The sequence below is a fragment of the Balaenoptera musculus genome, chromosome 11 (genome assembly GCF_009873245.2).
Source record: "Balaenoptera musculus isolate JJ_BM4_2016_0621 chromosome 11, mBalMus1.pri.v3, whole genome shotgun sequence".
Lineage (NCBI taxonomy): Eukaryota > Metazoa > Chordata > Mammalia > Artiodactyla > Balaenopteridae > Balaenoptera > Balaenoptera musculus.
Genome location: NC_045795.1, coordinates 62,449,545 through 62,464,547, shown reverse-complemented (window position 1 = coordinate 62,464,547; position 15,003 = coordinate 62,449,545). Strand labels below are relative to the sequence as shown.

The 15,003-nt window shown below is 45.1% G+C and overlaps 1 protein-coding gene across 7 annotated transcripts in view; it reads left to right on the top strand.

Moving 5' to 3' along the window:
- Nucleotides 1–15,003, top strand: part of FYCO1 (FYVE and coiled-coil domain autophagy adaptor 1) — an 86,778-nt gene that overhangs the window by 9,701 nt on the left and 62,074 nt on the right. For 4 of the 7 annotated variants that reach the window (XM_036868215.1, XM_036868216.1, XM_036868217.1 and 1 more), the window contains exons 2-5: nt 12–154; nt 3,174–3,280; nt 4,891–5,016; nt 8,922–9,028. In XM_036868215.1, coding sequence (XP_036724110.1) covers nt 100–154; nt 3,174–3,280; nt 4,891–5,016; nt 8,922–9,028 — 395 coding nt within the window. In that variant the 5' untranslated portion in view covers nt 12–99. Of the gene's footprint in view, nt 1–11; nt 155–3,173; nt 3,281–3,488; nt 3,508–4,890; nt 5,017–8,921; nt 9,029–15,003 lie in introns of those variants that run through there. The other 3 variants (XM_036868221.1, XM_036868218.1, XM_036868219.1) reach the window with 3 other exon arrangements.

The window sequence follows — 15,003 nt, the reverse complement described above, 5'->3', positions numbered from 1 at the left end:
TTCCTGTGCAGGTGCCACCACGGAGTCTGACCGCTGCTGAGCGGCCCCAGGCAGGAGGCCCACAGCCAGGAAAGGCGGCCCCTGACGGTCACGGTTACCATGGCGTCCACCAGCGTGGAGAGCCAGCTGCAGAGAATCATCCGTGATTTGCAAGGTACGGCTTGGCTGCAGGGCACACACCGAGCTTGGTGTTGGGAGAGCTGTGACGGTGCTTTTGCTGTTGCCAGCTGAAATTAGCCCTGTGATCTGTGTTTACACCGAGAGTAATCGGAGCCCTCGGGACACATCATATTGAAATATTTGGGGCTCAGATGTCCGCCCTGTTAAGGCTGGGAGACCTTGCCTGGCCCTCCTCTCAGGCACTGTAAAGGCACTTTGTAAACAAAATCAAATACCCCTTTCTGGGTCTGGGTCTGATTTCTCTGTGTGTGTGTGTGTGTTTGTGTGTTTGTGTTTTCAAACCACCTGTTAAGTCTTTGAATTGTGAGCCTCTGGGAGATGGTGGAATTGGCTCATTTGCAGAGATATTCTCCCTCCTTCTAAGCAGGAAGACGAGACACCCGTCTTTCTTGTTTTGCTCTTCCACCTGGTCCTGGGTGGAACTTACTCCAGTTCTGGGCCTGCTGCCTCCCAGACTTCCCTGAGCTCAATGTTGCCCAATGAGAGAGACTTGTGGGCCTCAGCTCACTGGGCAAAGGCAAGGCAGGCGGGGGTGCGTGTGCAGAGAGCAGGCTCGGGAGGAACGCGCTGTGTTCTGTACTGGCTGTGGAGTCCAGGGCCCAAGTTCACCCTTTCAGGTGACGTCCCAAGGGGAGAATTTTGGCAAGTTTTCTGTCCCTCATGGATCACCAGGGCTTGTAAGCCTCTCTGGAGCACAGCACATTTGCTACAACACAGTCTGAAGCTGACTCCTTCCTCCATGTCATGGGGACCCCAGTGACACTCTCCTGACAGACTCAAGGCGCAGGTTCCTAACTGCTCAGACATGGTGACAACCAGCTGCAGTCGCTCATACCTGGGCCAGTGGAGGCCACAACAGTCTTCACTGTGAAGGCAAATATCGATGAGATAAAAATCACTTTCTCAGGCTTATCTCCTGTTTATGTAGTATTTTGGGCCTTCATGGCATTTCATGTGTGCCAGGCACGAGTCTCACAGATAATAGCTCATTGAGTCCTCACGTTTGGTCCTATGAGGCAGGGACCATTATTATTCCCATTTTGCAGATGTGGAAACAGGCACAGAGAGGTTAAGTGACTTGCCTACAGTCACACATCCAGTCAGGCAGAGCCTGGGTTTGCACACACACCTGGTGCCAGGGTCTGTGCTCTTAACCACACCAGTCTACGTCCAGCTAAAATGTGGGAGATGGCTTTTTTCTTTTTAAATCTATATACACACATACACATGCACACACATACACACAGAAAGTAAAATGACAGTCCCTGCAAATCTGAGATTGCCCCTGGTCTTCAGAGGTTTCTCCACAAAGTAAGCCATCTTCTCTCTGTTTTAGTCTCTGGATCTCAAGGATGACTCTGGGACCCAGAGGTTGTTATTGGAGGGAAGGAAGCGGAAGGGAGGAGTCCATGGTAGAGCTCCTGATCCAGGGAGGAAGATAGGCATCAGAATTTGTTCAGTTGCCCTTTCCCACCCCATGTGCTATCCTCGTCTGTCATGCCCCACATCCCAAGGCCATCTCAATGTCCTATACCCAGCCCTCAGAGCACTTTGGTGGGAATTTTTAAAAGGCACCACGCTTTCTCAAGACCCTTTCTTTTCATCTGTTGGTAATTATCAGAGATTAGAGCTGGAAATTTCATATTCCACGTCCAAGGCTCCTTCTTTCAAAATTTCAGGAGTTCCCAGGTCAGGTTATGAGCTTTACCCCAGCCTGAGGGTGGGGGAGGAAGGCTGTGTGTCTTTCCTGGTCCCTGGCTGCTGGCTCTCAGTGCTGCCAGAGCAGACACTTCTAGTAGGGCACACCAGACCACAATCACTTGTTGTGAGACTCAGTCCCAAGAACATGTCTTTGCCATTTGCTGACCTTTGCCTGAGGGGTCAGTGTTGATTAACTTTTTTAGCAGCTCAGGCTCAGCTTCAGTCCTGGCAGGTCTGCTTTCTAACCATGGTGTTTGAGAGCAGTGGTTAGGGGTTCCTTTTCTTTCAAGAATTGTCTGAGGAGACAGCTTTGTGCAGCATGTCCCAACCATCTCGGCTGGGGACATTTTTCTCAGTGTCTAAACCAAACCCAACTTCTGACAGTCCCTCTGTCCCACGGCAGGGCTGTGAGTGAGAGTCAAAGGGGTTTATCCTCTTTTTCAACACTGGGAGGTAAATCGTTTTAGAAGTTAAGAGGTGAGCTCTGGGGTCAGAGAGCCCTTGAGAAAACCAGGGTTCTCATTTCAGCTCTGCTGTTTGCCACCCGTGATCTTTGGCTCTGACCTCTCCGTGAGTTCCTCATCTGTAAAGTGGGGATGATAATGCCAGCCTTCGTCAATTCTACCGTGCACTTACTTTTTTTTCACATTTTAACAGCTCTGAAATTGGGATCATCTTAAAATCAGTTGCATCTTAGATTTGTTGAAATAAAGCAATTCCTTCCTCACAGTGCTCTATTGAATGAGAAAGACATGCAGAGGCCTGGTCCCTAACCAGTACTCAGTTAGCAGAAGCAGGTGGTCATGTCATGTCAGTGTCATTCTTGGCATTGTCATCATGACCTCTGTTTGCATATTCTGGGTCCTCTGGAAACCTGGACTTAACCTGTACCGAGCAGTGGGGTTATAGTGAAGAACAAGAAACATGGCTGGAATAGAGGATAAAGCTCTCAGGAAGTCAGGATTAGGGGACTGCTCTATGCTTTATCCACACAGCAGACATTTTTGACGAAATAGTACTCGCAAATGATAAGGCCTACACGGTGGGCCTACAGGGATGACCAAGAAATGTGCCCAGTCAGTGAGCTGTTGTAAAGTACCTGTGGGCTCTCAGGACATCCTAGCGCCTTCTGACTTGGAGTTCTAGCCCATGGATGTTTATGTAGCACTCCACATGTGCACAGCGCTTTGCTATCGTGGGCCACTTCCTCCTGCTGCTCCCCAGGGCCATCCTGCTGCTCTCTCTGAGGCCAGTCTCCAACTGGTTACATGCTCCTGTTTGTTGTCTTAAAGATGCTGTGACAGAACTAAGCAGAGAATTTAAGGAAGCAGGGGAACCCGTCACAGATGACAGCACCAGCTTGCATAAGTTTTCTTATAAACTTGAGTATCTCCTTCAAGTAAGTGACTCCTGTCATGTGTTGATTTCTGCTCTATTGTCTCTTGTCTCCCTCTTGGCTTCTTCATCAACATTCGGGATGCAGCTCCGAAAACTCAGTGCAGCCATTGAGGCCTCCTGGTTAGACTGAAGGTCACAGCCGTCCCCAGCCTCCAAGTGTGATCCTCTGGGGAATCAGAATGTTGCCCCTCAGGATGGTTTTGGGAATCGAGAACATTCTTCAGAGATGTAGGTCATCTTAATGCAGGTCACAAGGTCTCTCTGTATAGCAGGGATCTTAACTTTGGGGGAGTCACATAACCCTTTGGCAGTCCGGTGAAAGCTATGGAATCTCTCCCCAAACATACGCATACACACGCAATCACACATTTTCCAGGAGTGTGCGGACCCTCTGAAGATTATCCAGAGGCCCCTGTTTTAGAGCCTCGCTCCTCAAAGTGTGGTCCATAGGCCAGCAGCATCGGCATCACCTGGGAGCAGGTTAGAAGTGCACTCTTGGTTCCCACCTTGACCTGCTGAATCAGGATCTCTGAGGTCAGCTCAGGAAGTTTTCTTTTAACATGTTTACAGTGTAATGCTTATATCTGCTTGGTTCAAGAAGCACAGATCTAGAGAACTCTGCAGATGTGGAAAAATACAGGCAACTACAATAGGCAGGAAGGAAATGGACCAATATGATAACAGAAGTTATCTTAGGGTGATGGTGTAGGCATTATAATTTTTTCTTTTCTTTTTTTTACCCAGTTGTCCTAACGATGTATGCACATCTTTTATAATCAAAAAAAATGCTATAGAACATTACGTTATAGGAAAATATCCTCTGTCATTTAGAACACCATAAGTTTGCAATGTCACCTCCCACCAACGTGTATAGGATGAGAGCCCACTGGAGGAGGTGTCTCAGTGTGTTGAAGGCTCACCTTTCACATGCCTTTTTTTTTTTTTTAATTTTTATTAGAGTATAGTTGCTTTACAATGTTGTGTCAGTTTCTGCTGTACAGCAAAGTGAATCAGCTGTATGTATACATATATCCCCTCTTTTTTGGTCACATGCCTTTTCAACTGGTTCTCTTGTTTTACATTGTGAAAGTATTAATGGGGCTTTTTTTGTTCTTAGCCCATTTTGGTTTTGGATTTGAAATGACTCATGGCTGACATTTATTTGGATTTATTCTATGTATATTAAAACAGTATTGAAGCTTGAGTTGAGTAACGGATAGAATGTCACTAACACATTTCCCTATATCAAGACATTGTCAACACTCTTCATGTTGCCCTTAAAACTTTTCATTTGCGTTTCTTTACCATGTCTTAATAGCACCGTTGGTGTCTTCCACCCAACTCTGTGCACAGAGGTCCCTTTGGGCGCCTATTATTCCTGAATCTCACTAGTAGTATGACCTTGAGCTAGTTACTTAACCTCTCCTAGCCTCAGTTTCCTCACCTGTAAACTGAGGACGAAAACCCCCTCATTCACCAGTAAATAGAAATAATGCCAATAAAGGGCCTCGCCCAGTGCCAGGCGACTAAGAAGCTGTTATTATTCTTCGTTTAAATGGTGGGATAAACAGCAGTGGGTTTGGACGTCCTCACTCTCCTTTCCTTGCCCAGTTCGATCAGAAAGAGAAGGCCACCCTCCTGGGCAACAAGAAGGACTACTGGGATTACTTCTGTGCCTGCCTGGCCAAGGTGAAAGGAGCCAATGACGGGATCCGATTCGTCAAGTCTATTTCGGAGGTAAGCAGAGCAACCAAGGACGTCACCCCTTTCCCTTGCCTGCCTTAAACCTCTCTCGCAGAGACCTTAGCTGCAAACAGCCAAGTGAGGAAGTGAGGGTTTACGTGTAGGAAAGAAGTAAAGAAATCCAGTCCAGGTATGTGCAGTGCCCACTGAGAGCTCTGGGAAGCCACCTATGTGAGCGTTTACCAAGCCGAGGAATGGCTCAGTCATGACTGTATTAGACCTGAACCCAAACGTAACCTAACAGGGTGGGCTGCTCACATTGTGGTCTGCTCATGGTGCCCCTGAGAGGTGTACAGCATAGGACACCTTTACCTTTTTTAAAAGAATCGGTTTCTTAGATAAAATTCTTAGAGTTTGCTAGGCTACTTTCCCTATGATTTGCCCAGGAAACTTGGATTTGAAATGAAGAGAGTGATGTGGGATCTTGAGAGACAACTAAGCAGCTTCCCACATTAAGTTCTGAGCCCCTCAAGAGCAGAATGCCATGGCTTTGCTGTTTTACAAAACTCCAGATCAACAACAACACGCATACTCTGTCTCTCTGTCTCTCTGTCTCTCTGTCTCTCTGTCTCTCTGTCTCTCTCTCTCTCTCTCTCACACACACACACACACACACACACACACACACACACACACACACACATACACACACCAGCCTACTCCATCTGGGAGTGAAGAACTTTGTACATTAAGGAGCAAGTAATCCCCTAGATTTGATGCAGGAGGCCTAAAGGGTTTGTATATTTCATCTTTCTTTCCGGTATCTCATGAGTAAGTCTAAGGTCCCTTTGAAGTTGGCAGACATGCTCCTTGGCCGGCCTTCCACAAAGGCCACAGGGTCAGGTGCTCTGGGAAGAACTCCCTGGCCGTGCCAGCTGGAGCCAGGTGGGTTTCTCCTTGTAGAGAATGATGGTGTTAGACACGTGGACACTGAGGGCTGGGCATTTTCCACCAGCTGTACCTTCTGACAGCTGAGAAAATGAGGAAAGATCCTGGCTCAGAGGAGTTGGTTTAATGTCCGGGTAGCACAGATAGGTCCTGTGAGATCTTGCCTGGTGGGACACTCAGGTGCATGATTAAGTGTTGTATTGCTTCTCAGTATAGTGCGACGAGTTCTGATTAGATGCTAACAAAAATTAAGAAATTAAATAATGAAAGTGGACCCATGATCTCAAAAAGTTCAAAAACAAAAAAAACCAACAAGGCTGTGCAGTATATTCATTTGCAGTATAAGGGAACTATTACTGTTCCCTTCCCCAAAGGATGTTTAAAAAGACCTTTTTTTAAAAAAAAAAAAAAATTATTTATTTATTTATTGTATTTTTGGCTCTGTTGGGTCTTCTTTGCTGTGCGCAGTCTTTCTCTAGTTGCGGCGAGCGGGGACTACTCTTCGTTGCAGTGCGTGGGCTTCTCATTGCGGTGGCTTCTCTTGTTGCGGAGCACGAGCTCTAGGCGCGCGTGCTCAGTAGTTGTGGCGCGTGGGCTTACTTGCTCCACGGCATGTGGAGTCTTCCCGGACCAGGGCTTGAACCCGTGTCCCCTGCATTGGCAGGCGGATTCTTAACCACTGTGCCACCAGGGAAGTCCCTAAAAAGACCTTTTAAATTAGCTCCTTTTACATATATAATCAATTCAGTTAATAGGCCTGATTTAAAATGTAGCCTCAACTGTTTGCCTTTAAAAAATTAAATGTTCTAAATGCTGTTACAATGGCCATTTTATTAATAAGGACAAGCCCCGGGACATCCCTGGTGGCACAGTGGTTAAGGATCCACCTGCCACTGCAGCAGACATGGGTTCGAGCCCTGGTCCGAGAAGATCCCGCATGCCGCGGAGCAGCCGAGCCTGTGCACCACAACTACTGAAGCCCACATGCCTAGAGCCCATGCTCCGCAACAAGAGAAGCCACCACAATGAGAAGCCCACGCACCACAAAGAAGAGTAGCTCCAGCTCTCCTCAACTAGAGAAAGCCGGCGCACAGCAACGAAGACCCATCACAGCCAAAAATTAATTAATTAATTAATTAATTTAAAAAAAAAAACAAACAAGCCCTTCCCTTGGGAGCTTACAGACATGGGCTGTTATGTGGGGTTCCTTTTAGATTCTGCAGGGCCTATGTGTGGGTGTGCATTTGTATAAGCAACACACTTCACTTCAGGATGCCTTGCTCAGCTGTTCTCAGCTGCCTGGGTTTCCTGGTTATCACCACTGAACACTTTGTTCTCACCTCACTTATCAGTGGAAAAGCATTTGGACGTAGGGATGTCATCAAGATTCTCCCCTGGGCACCTGTCTTGATCCACTCCCTGCAGACGTGCCATGGTGGTTTTTATAAAGCCAGGTCAGGCTGCTGCCCACCTTCATTTCCAGACCTCCTGGCTATACCCCAAACCCACAAAACTCACATAGAAAAATGTCTTACAGCCTCTTACATAAATGTCTTATGAGGTTTCACACCTTCTTATTTTTTAAAACTACTTCACATTGTGGTATCATTTCCTTGAGTCAGCAATGAGAAGGCATACAGCTCTGAGCTAAAAGGTGCTGGGTACCAGGATGTTTACAGCATCATGAATGTGCCGGTACTTGAGGTCATACCTCATGTTTCCTGTCTCATTCCAGCACCATGGCTGGCTTCTTAATAGGATGGAGGATTAGGACCATCTTTTGGTCAAACCACTACCATCCCTTCCCCCAACCACCAAGTTAAACATTTCTGACCTTTGAAGAGGTGAGGAGGGAATGGGTCTTGGCTTACCCTGCTCAGAGCCAGCACCTGACAGAACAGGTGCATGTGGTAGGTTGAGAGGTTTTGAGTTCCTGCCTACTTATCTTGAGCTTCTGGGGCTGAAACATTGGGAGCATGAATCCTAATTTGCCTACAGATCTCAAGTGTCTTCTATAGCTGTACCCTTGGACAGCTTAATAGCCCTTGGTCCATCCTGGCAACTAGGGCCAGAGTCTGTGACCAGCATACCCCACCACCATCACAACAAGCTTCCAGAAACCTCTTTAGAAGCCACGTTTTGGCACTGTGGGGAGAGGTTTTGAAGACAGGCCTGCACCTGGACCCTCCGTCCACCTCAGACTTCCTGAAACAGAACCACACCCATTTTTCATTACTTCAGTGTAACTGGGCCACCTAGAAACACCCCTGCCCTCACCCCCTGGGCACCTTCTGACTAAATGCAGTGAGTTGGTATAGCTGAAAATAAATCCAACCAGGAAAGCATTGACAGATATGTGGATTTTAGTGATGGTTCCACGAGGACACAGAGGAGGCAGTTATACATCCATCACAAGTCCCCCTAACACTCCTCTGCCTTTTGCCCTCCTCTCTCTTCCCCCTTCCACATGGGCTCCAGCCAAGCCCCTTAGGCCTCTTCGCCTGCATCTCTTCTCCCAAAACTTCAAAAACAAGCCCAGGCATTAGCTAAACTGAGACCATCTCTTCCTCTTCAAGCGTACTTCTGGTATGAGAAGCCCTTCATTTACCTCCAACCTGTTTTCTAAATATTCCAAATTGAGTCAGACCGTTTCATCTCTGACTCTAAACCCAAGGACTCTGATGGAGCAGGGGAGGAAGAATGACATTCCAGTAGAATCCACAGTAGATGTTTGAGCCTCTAGTGACTGTATCTTCCTTGACACGTTTGCTGGAGTCTACAGATTGTTCTCAGACGGAGGCCTGCAAGACGTCCACCCACTTTAGGCCTCCCTCTGTGGGGTGACATTCTCAAATGTTTTGTGTTCTTTGAGAGACATAAGTGAAGGTTATGTGTAGGGTAGGATTGGGTGACATTTTCTGCCCTGTTGCTGCTTTTGTCAGCCATCCATGAGGCCTGTATTTGGAGTTAGGCTAACAGCTCTTTATTTCTATTTTATCTACATTTTCCAGCTCCGAACATCTCTGGGAAAGGGAAGAGCATTTATTCGCTACTCCTTGGTGCACCAGAGGTTGGCCGACACCTTACAGCAGTGCTTCATGAACACCAAAGTGACCAGGTAAATACATGACAGTGCTGGGCTTTACCCCACACCATTCAGAAATGACCCAAAGTCCCCTCATTAATAATAACGATACTACTTATAAGTCAGACAGAGAAAGACAAATATCATATGATGTCACTTATATGTGGAATCTAAAAAACAGTGTGAATGAACGTATTTATGAAACAGAAACAGACTCACAGACATAGAAAACAAACTTATGGTTACCAAAGGGGGAAGGGGGAGAGGAGTAAATTGGGACTATGGGATTAACAGCTGCACACTACCATATATAAAATAAACAAAGATTTACTGTATAGCACAGGGAACTATATTCAATATCTTATAATAAGCTATAATGGAAAAGAATCGAAAAAAAAGAATATAGATATGTACATATATATATGTGTAACCAAATCACTTTGCTGTACACCTGAAACTAACACAATATTGTAAATCAACTAGACTTCAGTTAAAAAAAAAATGGTGATGCTACTTTTTTTTTTTTTTTTTTTTTTTTTTTATAAATTCTTCTTCAAATTGAATTATCTATGCAAAGGATTCGTTTTTTTATAGCTGCTTTATTTATTTATTTATTTATTTTTGGCTGTGTTGGGTCTTCGGTTCGTGCGAGGGCTTTCTCTAGTTACGGCAAGTGGGGGCCACTCTTCATCGCGGTGCGGGGACCGCTCTTCATCGCGGTGCGCGGGCCTTTCACTATCGCGGCCCCTCCCGTTGCGGGGCACAGGCTCCAGACGCGCAGGCTCAGTAGTGGTGGCTCACGGGCCCAGCTGCTCCGTGGCATGTGGGATCTTCCCAGACCAGGGCTCGAACCCGTGTCCCCTGCATCGGCAGGCAGATTCTCAACCACTGCGCCACCAGGGAAGCCCAGTGATGCTACTTTTAATACACAAGATGGAAGCCATCAATGTCCAATGATGGGGGGCTGTTAAATTACAGCAAATTAGGGCTTCCCTGGTGGCGCAGTGGTTAAGAATCTGCCTGCCAATTCAGGGGACACAGGTTCGAGTCTTTGTCTGGGAAGATCCCACATGCCGCAGAGCAGCTAAGCCTGTGTGCCACAACTACTGAACCTGCGCTCTAGAGCTCACAAGCCACAACTACTGAAGCCTGCATGCGTAGAGCCCATGCTCCACAACAAGAGAAGCCACTGCAATGAGAAGCCCGTGCACCGCAACGAAGAGTAGCCCCTACTCGCCACAACTAGAGAAAGCCGTGCGCAGCAACAAAGACCCAGCGCAACCAAAAAGAAAAAATAATAAATAAATAAATAAATAAATAAATTTATTTAAAAAAATTACAGCAAATTATCTTAAATGGCATAGCAAGGCATCATTGAAAATTGCAGTAAGGTATACCAAAACCTGAGATGAATTACCATATTTAGTATACATTACCACCCTTTTGCTAATATACATATGATTTAAGTAGCGCCATGACAGTCCAGGTTAGACTGTATAGGGTTAAAGGAGGAACTAATTATGTAAGCCTTGACAGCTGCCCAAGAGTGAGGAGGAGGTGGTCTTCTCCCCTCCCCACTTTTTCTTGGATTATAAGAATGTAGCCTACTCTGTTCTTGGGGCTGCTGCGCTGCCTTGCCTGCCCACTTGTATCTCTCACAAGTTTCCTATGCTAATAAACTCACTCTTTGCCTGCCAAATAAATAAATAAATAAAATTGCAATAAGGAAGTCTATATAGCAACAAGGAAAATAACAATATAAAAATCAATGAAAAAGAATGCAAATCTTACCTATCCTAATGGCAACAATGAAATTACAAAAAATTTATAAAAGAATTAGAAAGTATATGAGAACATGGGGAGGCGGAGTCAAGAGGGCGGTGTGGGAAGACGCAGAGTTAGCGTCTCCCCACAACTAGGGCGCCTGCCGGCCGCTGGTGGGGGACTCTGATGCCCAAAGAGACGGGAGGAAACTCCAGAGTGAACCGGTAGGACGTAGGGGGACTGAAGGGGGAGGAGAAGTGGAGGCCAGACAGGATTAGTGCGCCTGAGGCCAGGGAGATCAGGAGAGGTAGGCAGGAGGGACTGTCCGGGAAGAGCAGGAGAGGAGCGGAGGGTGATCGCCTGGCCCACTCGGGCTGGGGAGCCTTCTGAGTTCCCACGCCGATCCCCTGCCCTCCAAGGCCCCCTCTAGGCCGTGTGGGTCCTTGGGGGCATAGGAGGGAGGCCGGGGAGATCAGGAGAGGCAGGTGGGAGGGGCCACCCCGGAGGAGCGGAGGACATTTTCCCTGCCCACTTGAGTCCAGGAAGCCCGCTGGGCTCCCAGGTGAGGTCCCCTGCCCTCTGAGACCAGGGGTGGGGAGCACACCTGGGCCCCTCCTGTTCCTTGAGCCTAAGCCCCACACCCCACAGTCCCCAGGGTGTTTTCCAGCCCTGTGGGTCCTGAGCATTGGCCCCGCCCACCACCCAAACCTCACCCTTGCTTAGGCCCCACCCTCCACAGGCAAGGCCTTTTCCCCCCGTTTTTTAAATTTTTATTTATTTTTTTTCTTTTCCCTCCTCCTCTTTTTTACTATTGTGGTAGTAATGTACCTTCCGGTTGTTGATTCATCTATATTTTTATTTTTATATCTTCCTAGCATATCTGTTAGTTTCCTGGTCTAATTTTATTTTTTACTTTGTTATTGTTGTACGTTTCTTTCTTTTCCTGCTGCCCCAGGCAGCTTGCGGGATCTTGGTTCATGAGCCTAGGGTTGGGCCGAAGCTCCTGCGGTGGGAGCTCCAAGTCTGAACCACTGGACTAACAGAACCTCAGACCCCAGGGAATATTCTTTGGAGTGAGGTCTCACGGAGCTCCTCATCTCAGCACCAAGACCCAGCACTACCCAATAGCCTACAAACCCTAGTGTTAGAAGCCTCAGGCCAAACAGCCAGTAAGACAGGAACACAATCCCACTCATTAAGAAAAAAAAAAGGAAAATGAGATGGCAAAAAAATATGTCACAAATGAAGGAGCAAGGCAAAAACCTACAAGACCAAATAAATGAAGAGGAAATAGGCAATCTACCTGAAAAAGAATTCAGGGTAATGAGAGTAAAGATGATCCAGAATCTCGGAAATAGAATGGAGGCATGGATTGAGAAAATACAAGAAGTATTTAACAAAGACCTAGAAGAACTAAAGAGCAAACAGAGATGAACAACACAATAACTGAAATTAAAAATACACTAGAAGGAATCAATAACAGAATAACTGAGGCAGAAGAACGAATAAGTGAGCTGAAAGACAAAATGGTGGAAATAGCTGCTGAGGAGCAGAATAAAGAAAAAAGAATGAAAAGAATTGAAGGCAATCTCAGAGACCTCTGGGACAAAACTAAGAGCACCAGCATTCAAATTATAGGGGTCCTAGAAGAAGAAGAGGAAAAGGGTATGAGAAAATATTTGAAGAGATTATAGTTGAAAACTTCCCTAACATGGGAAAGGAAATAGTCACCCAAGTCCAGGAAGCACAGAGAGTCCCATACAGGATAAACCCTAGGAAAAACACACCAAGACACATATTAATCAAACTAACAAAAATTAAATTCAAAGAAAAAATATTAAAAGCAGCAGGGAAAAACAAAAAATAACATACAAAGGAATCCCCATAAGGTTATCAGCTGATTTTTCAGCAGAAACTCTGCAAGCCAGAAGGGAGTGGCAGGATATACTTAAAGTGATGAAAGAGAAAAACCTACAACCAAGATTACTCTACCCAGCAAGGATCTCATTCAGATTCGATGCCGAAGTCAAAAGCTTTTCAGACAAGCAAAAGCTAAGAGAATTCAGCACCACCAAACCAGCTCTACAACAAATGCTAAAGAAACTTCTCTAAGCGGGAAACACAAGAGAAGAAAAAGGCCCACAAAAACAAACCCAAAACAATTAAGAAAATGGTAATAGGAACATACATATCGATAATGTAAATGGATTAAATGCCCCAACCAAAAGACACAGACTGGCTGAATGGATTCAAAAACAAGACCCATATATATGCTGTCTACAAGAGACCCACTTCAGACCTAGGGACACATACAGACTGAAAGTGAGGGGATGGAAAAAGATATTCCATGCAGATGGAAATCAAAAGAAAGCTGGAGCAACAATACTCATATCAGATAAAATAGACTTTCAAATGAAGAATGTTACAAGAGACAAGGAAGGACACAACATAATGATCAAGGGATCAATCCAAGAAGAAGATATAACAATTATAAATGTTTATACACCCAACATAGGAGCACCTCAATACATAAGGCAAATGCTAAAAACCATGAAAGGAGAAATCGACAGTAACACAATAATAGTAGGGGACTTTAACACCCCACTTACACCAATGGACAGATCATCCAGACAGAAAATAAATAAGGAAACATAAGCTTTAAATGGCACAAAAGACCAGATAGATCTAATTGATATTTATAGAACATTCCACCCAAAAGTGGCAGAATATACTTTCTTCTCAAGTGCACATGGAACATTCTCCAGGATAGATCACATCTTGGGGCAGAAATCGAGCCTCAGAAAATTTAAGAAAATTGAAATTGTATCAAGCATCTTTTCTGACCACAATGCTATGAGATTGGAAATGAATTACAGGAAAAAAACTGGAAAAAACACAAATACATGGAGGCTGAACAGTGCAGTGCTAAATAACCAAGAGATCACTGAAGAAATCAAAGAAGAAATTAAAAAATACATAGAAACAAATGACAATGAAAACACAATGACCCAAAATCTATGGGATGCAGCAAAAGCCGTTCTAAGAGGGAAGTTTATAGCAATACAGTGTCACCTCAAGAAACAAGAAAAATATCAAATAAACAATCTAACCCTACACTTAAAACAACTAGAGAAAGAAGAACGAAGAAAACCCAAAGTCAGTAGAAGGAAGGAAATCATAAAGATCAGAGCAGAAATAAATAGAAACAAAGAAAACAATAGCAAAGATCAATAAAAGTAAAAGCTGGGGCTTCCCTGGTGGCGTAGTGGTTGAGAATCTGCCTGCCAATGCAGGGGACACGGGTTTGAGCCCTGGTCTGGGAAGATCCCACATGCCGCGGAGCAACTAAGCCCGTGAGCCACAACTACTGAGCCTGTGCGTCTGGAGCCTGTGCTCCGCAACGGGAGAGGCTGTGACAATGAGAGGCCCGCGCACCGCGATGAAGAGTGGCCCCCCGCTCGCCGCAACTGGAGAAAGCCCTCGCAAAAAAACGAAGACCCAACACAGGCAAAAATAAATAAATAAATAAATTTATTAAAAAAAAAAAGAACCACTGTACTGGTCATGGTGAAATTTAAAAAATAAATAAATAAATAAAAGTAAAAGCTGGTTCTTTGAGAAGATAAACAAAATTGATAAACCCTTAGCCAGACTCATCAAGAAAAAAAGGGAGAGGTCGCAAATCAATAAAATTAAAAATGAAAAAGGAGAAATCACAGCTGACACTGCAGAAATACAAAGGATTATAAGAGACTACCAGAAACAACTATATGCCAATAAAATGGACAACCACGAAGAAATGGACAAATTCTTGGAAAGGTACAATTTTCCAAGACTGAACCAGGAAGAATTAGAAAATATAAACAAACCTATCACAAGTAATGAAATTGAAACCGTAATTAAAAATCTTCCAACAAACAAAGGTCCAGGACCAGATGGCTTCACAGGCAAATGCTATCAAACATTTAGAAAAGAGCTAACACCGATCCTTCTCAGACTCTTCCAAAAAATTGCAGGGGGAGAAACACTTCCAAATTCATTCTATGAAGCCACCATCACCCTGATACCAAAACCAGAAAAAGATACCACAAAAAAAGAAAATTATAGACCAATATCACTGATGAACATAGATGCAAAAATCCTGAACAAAATACTAGGAAACAGAATCCAACAGCACATTAAAAGGATCATACACCACGATCAAGTGAGATTTATCCCAGGGATGCAAGGATTCTTCAGTATAC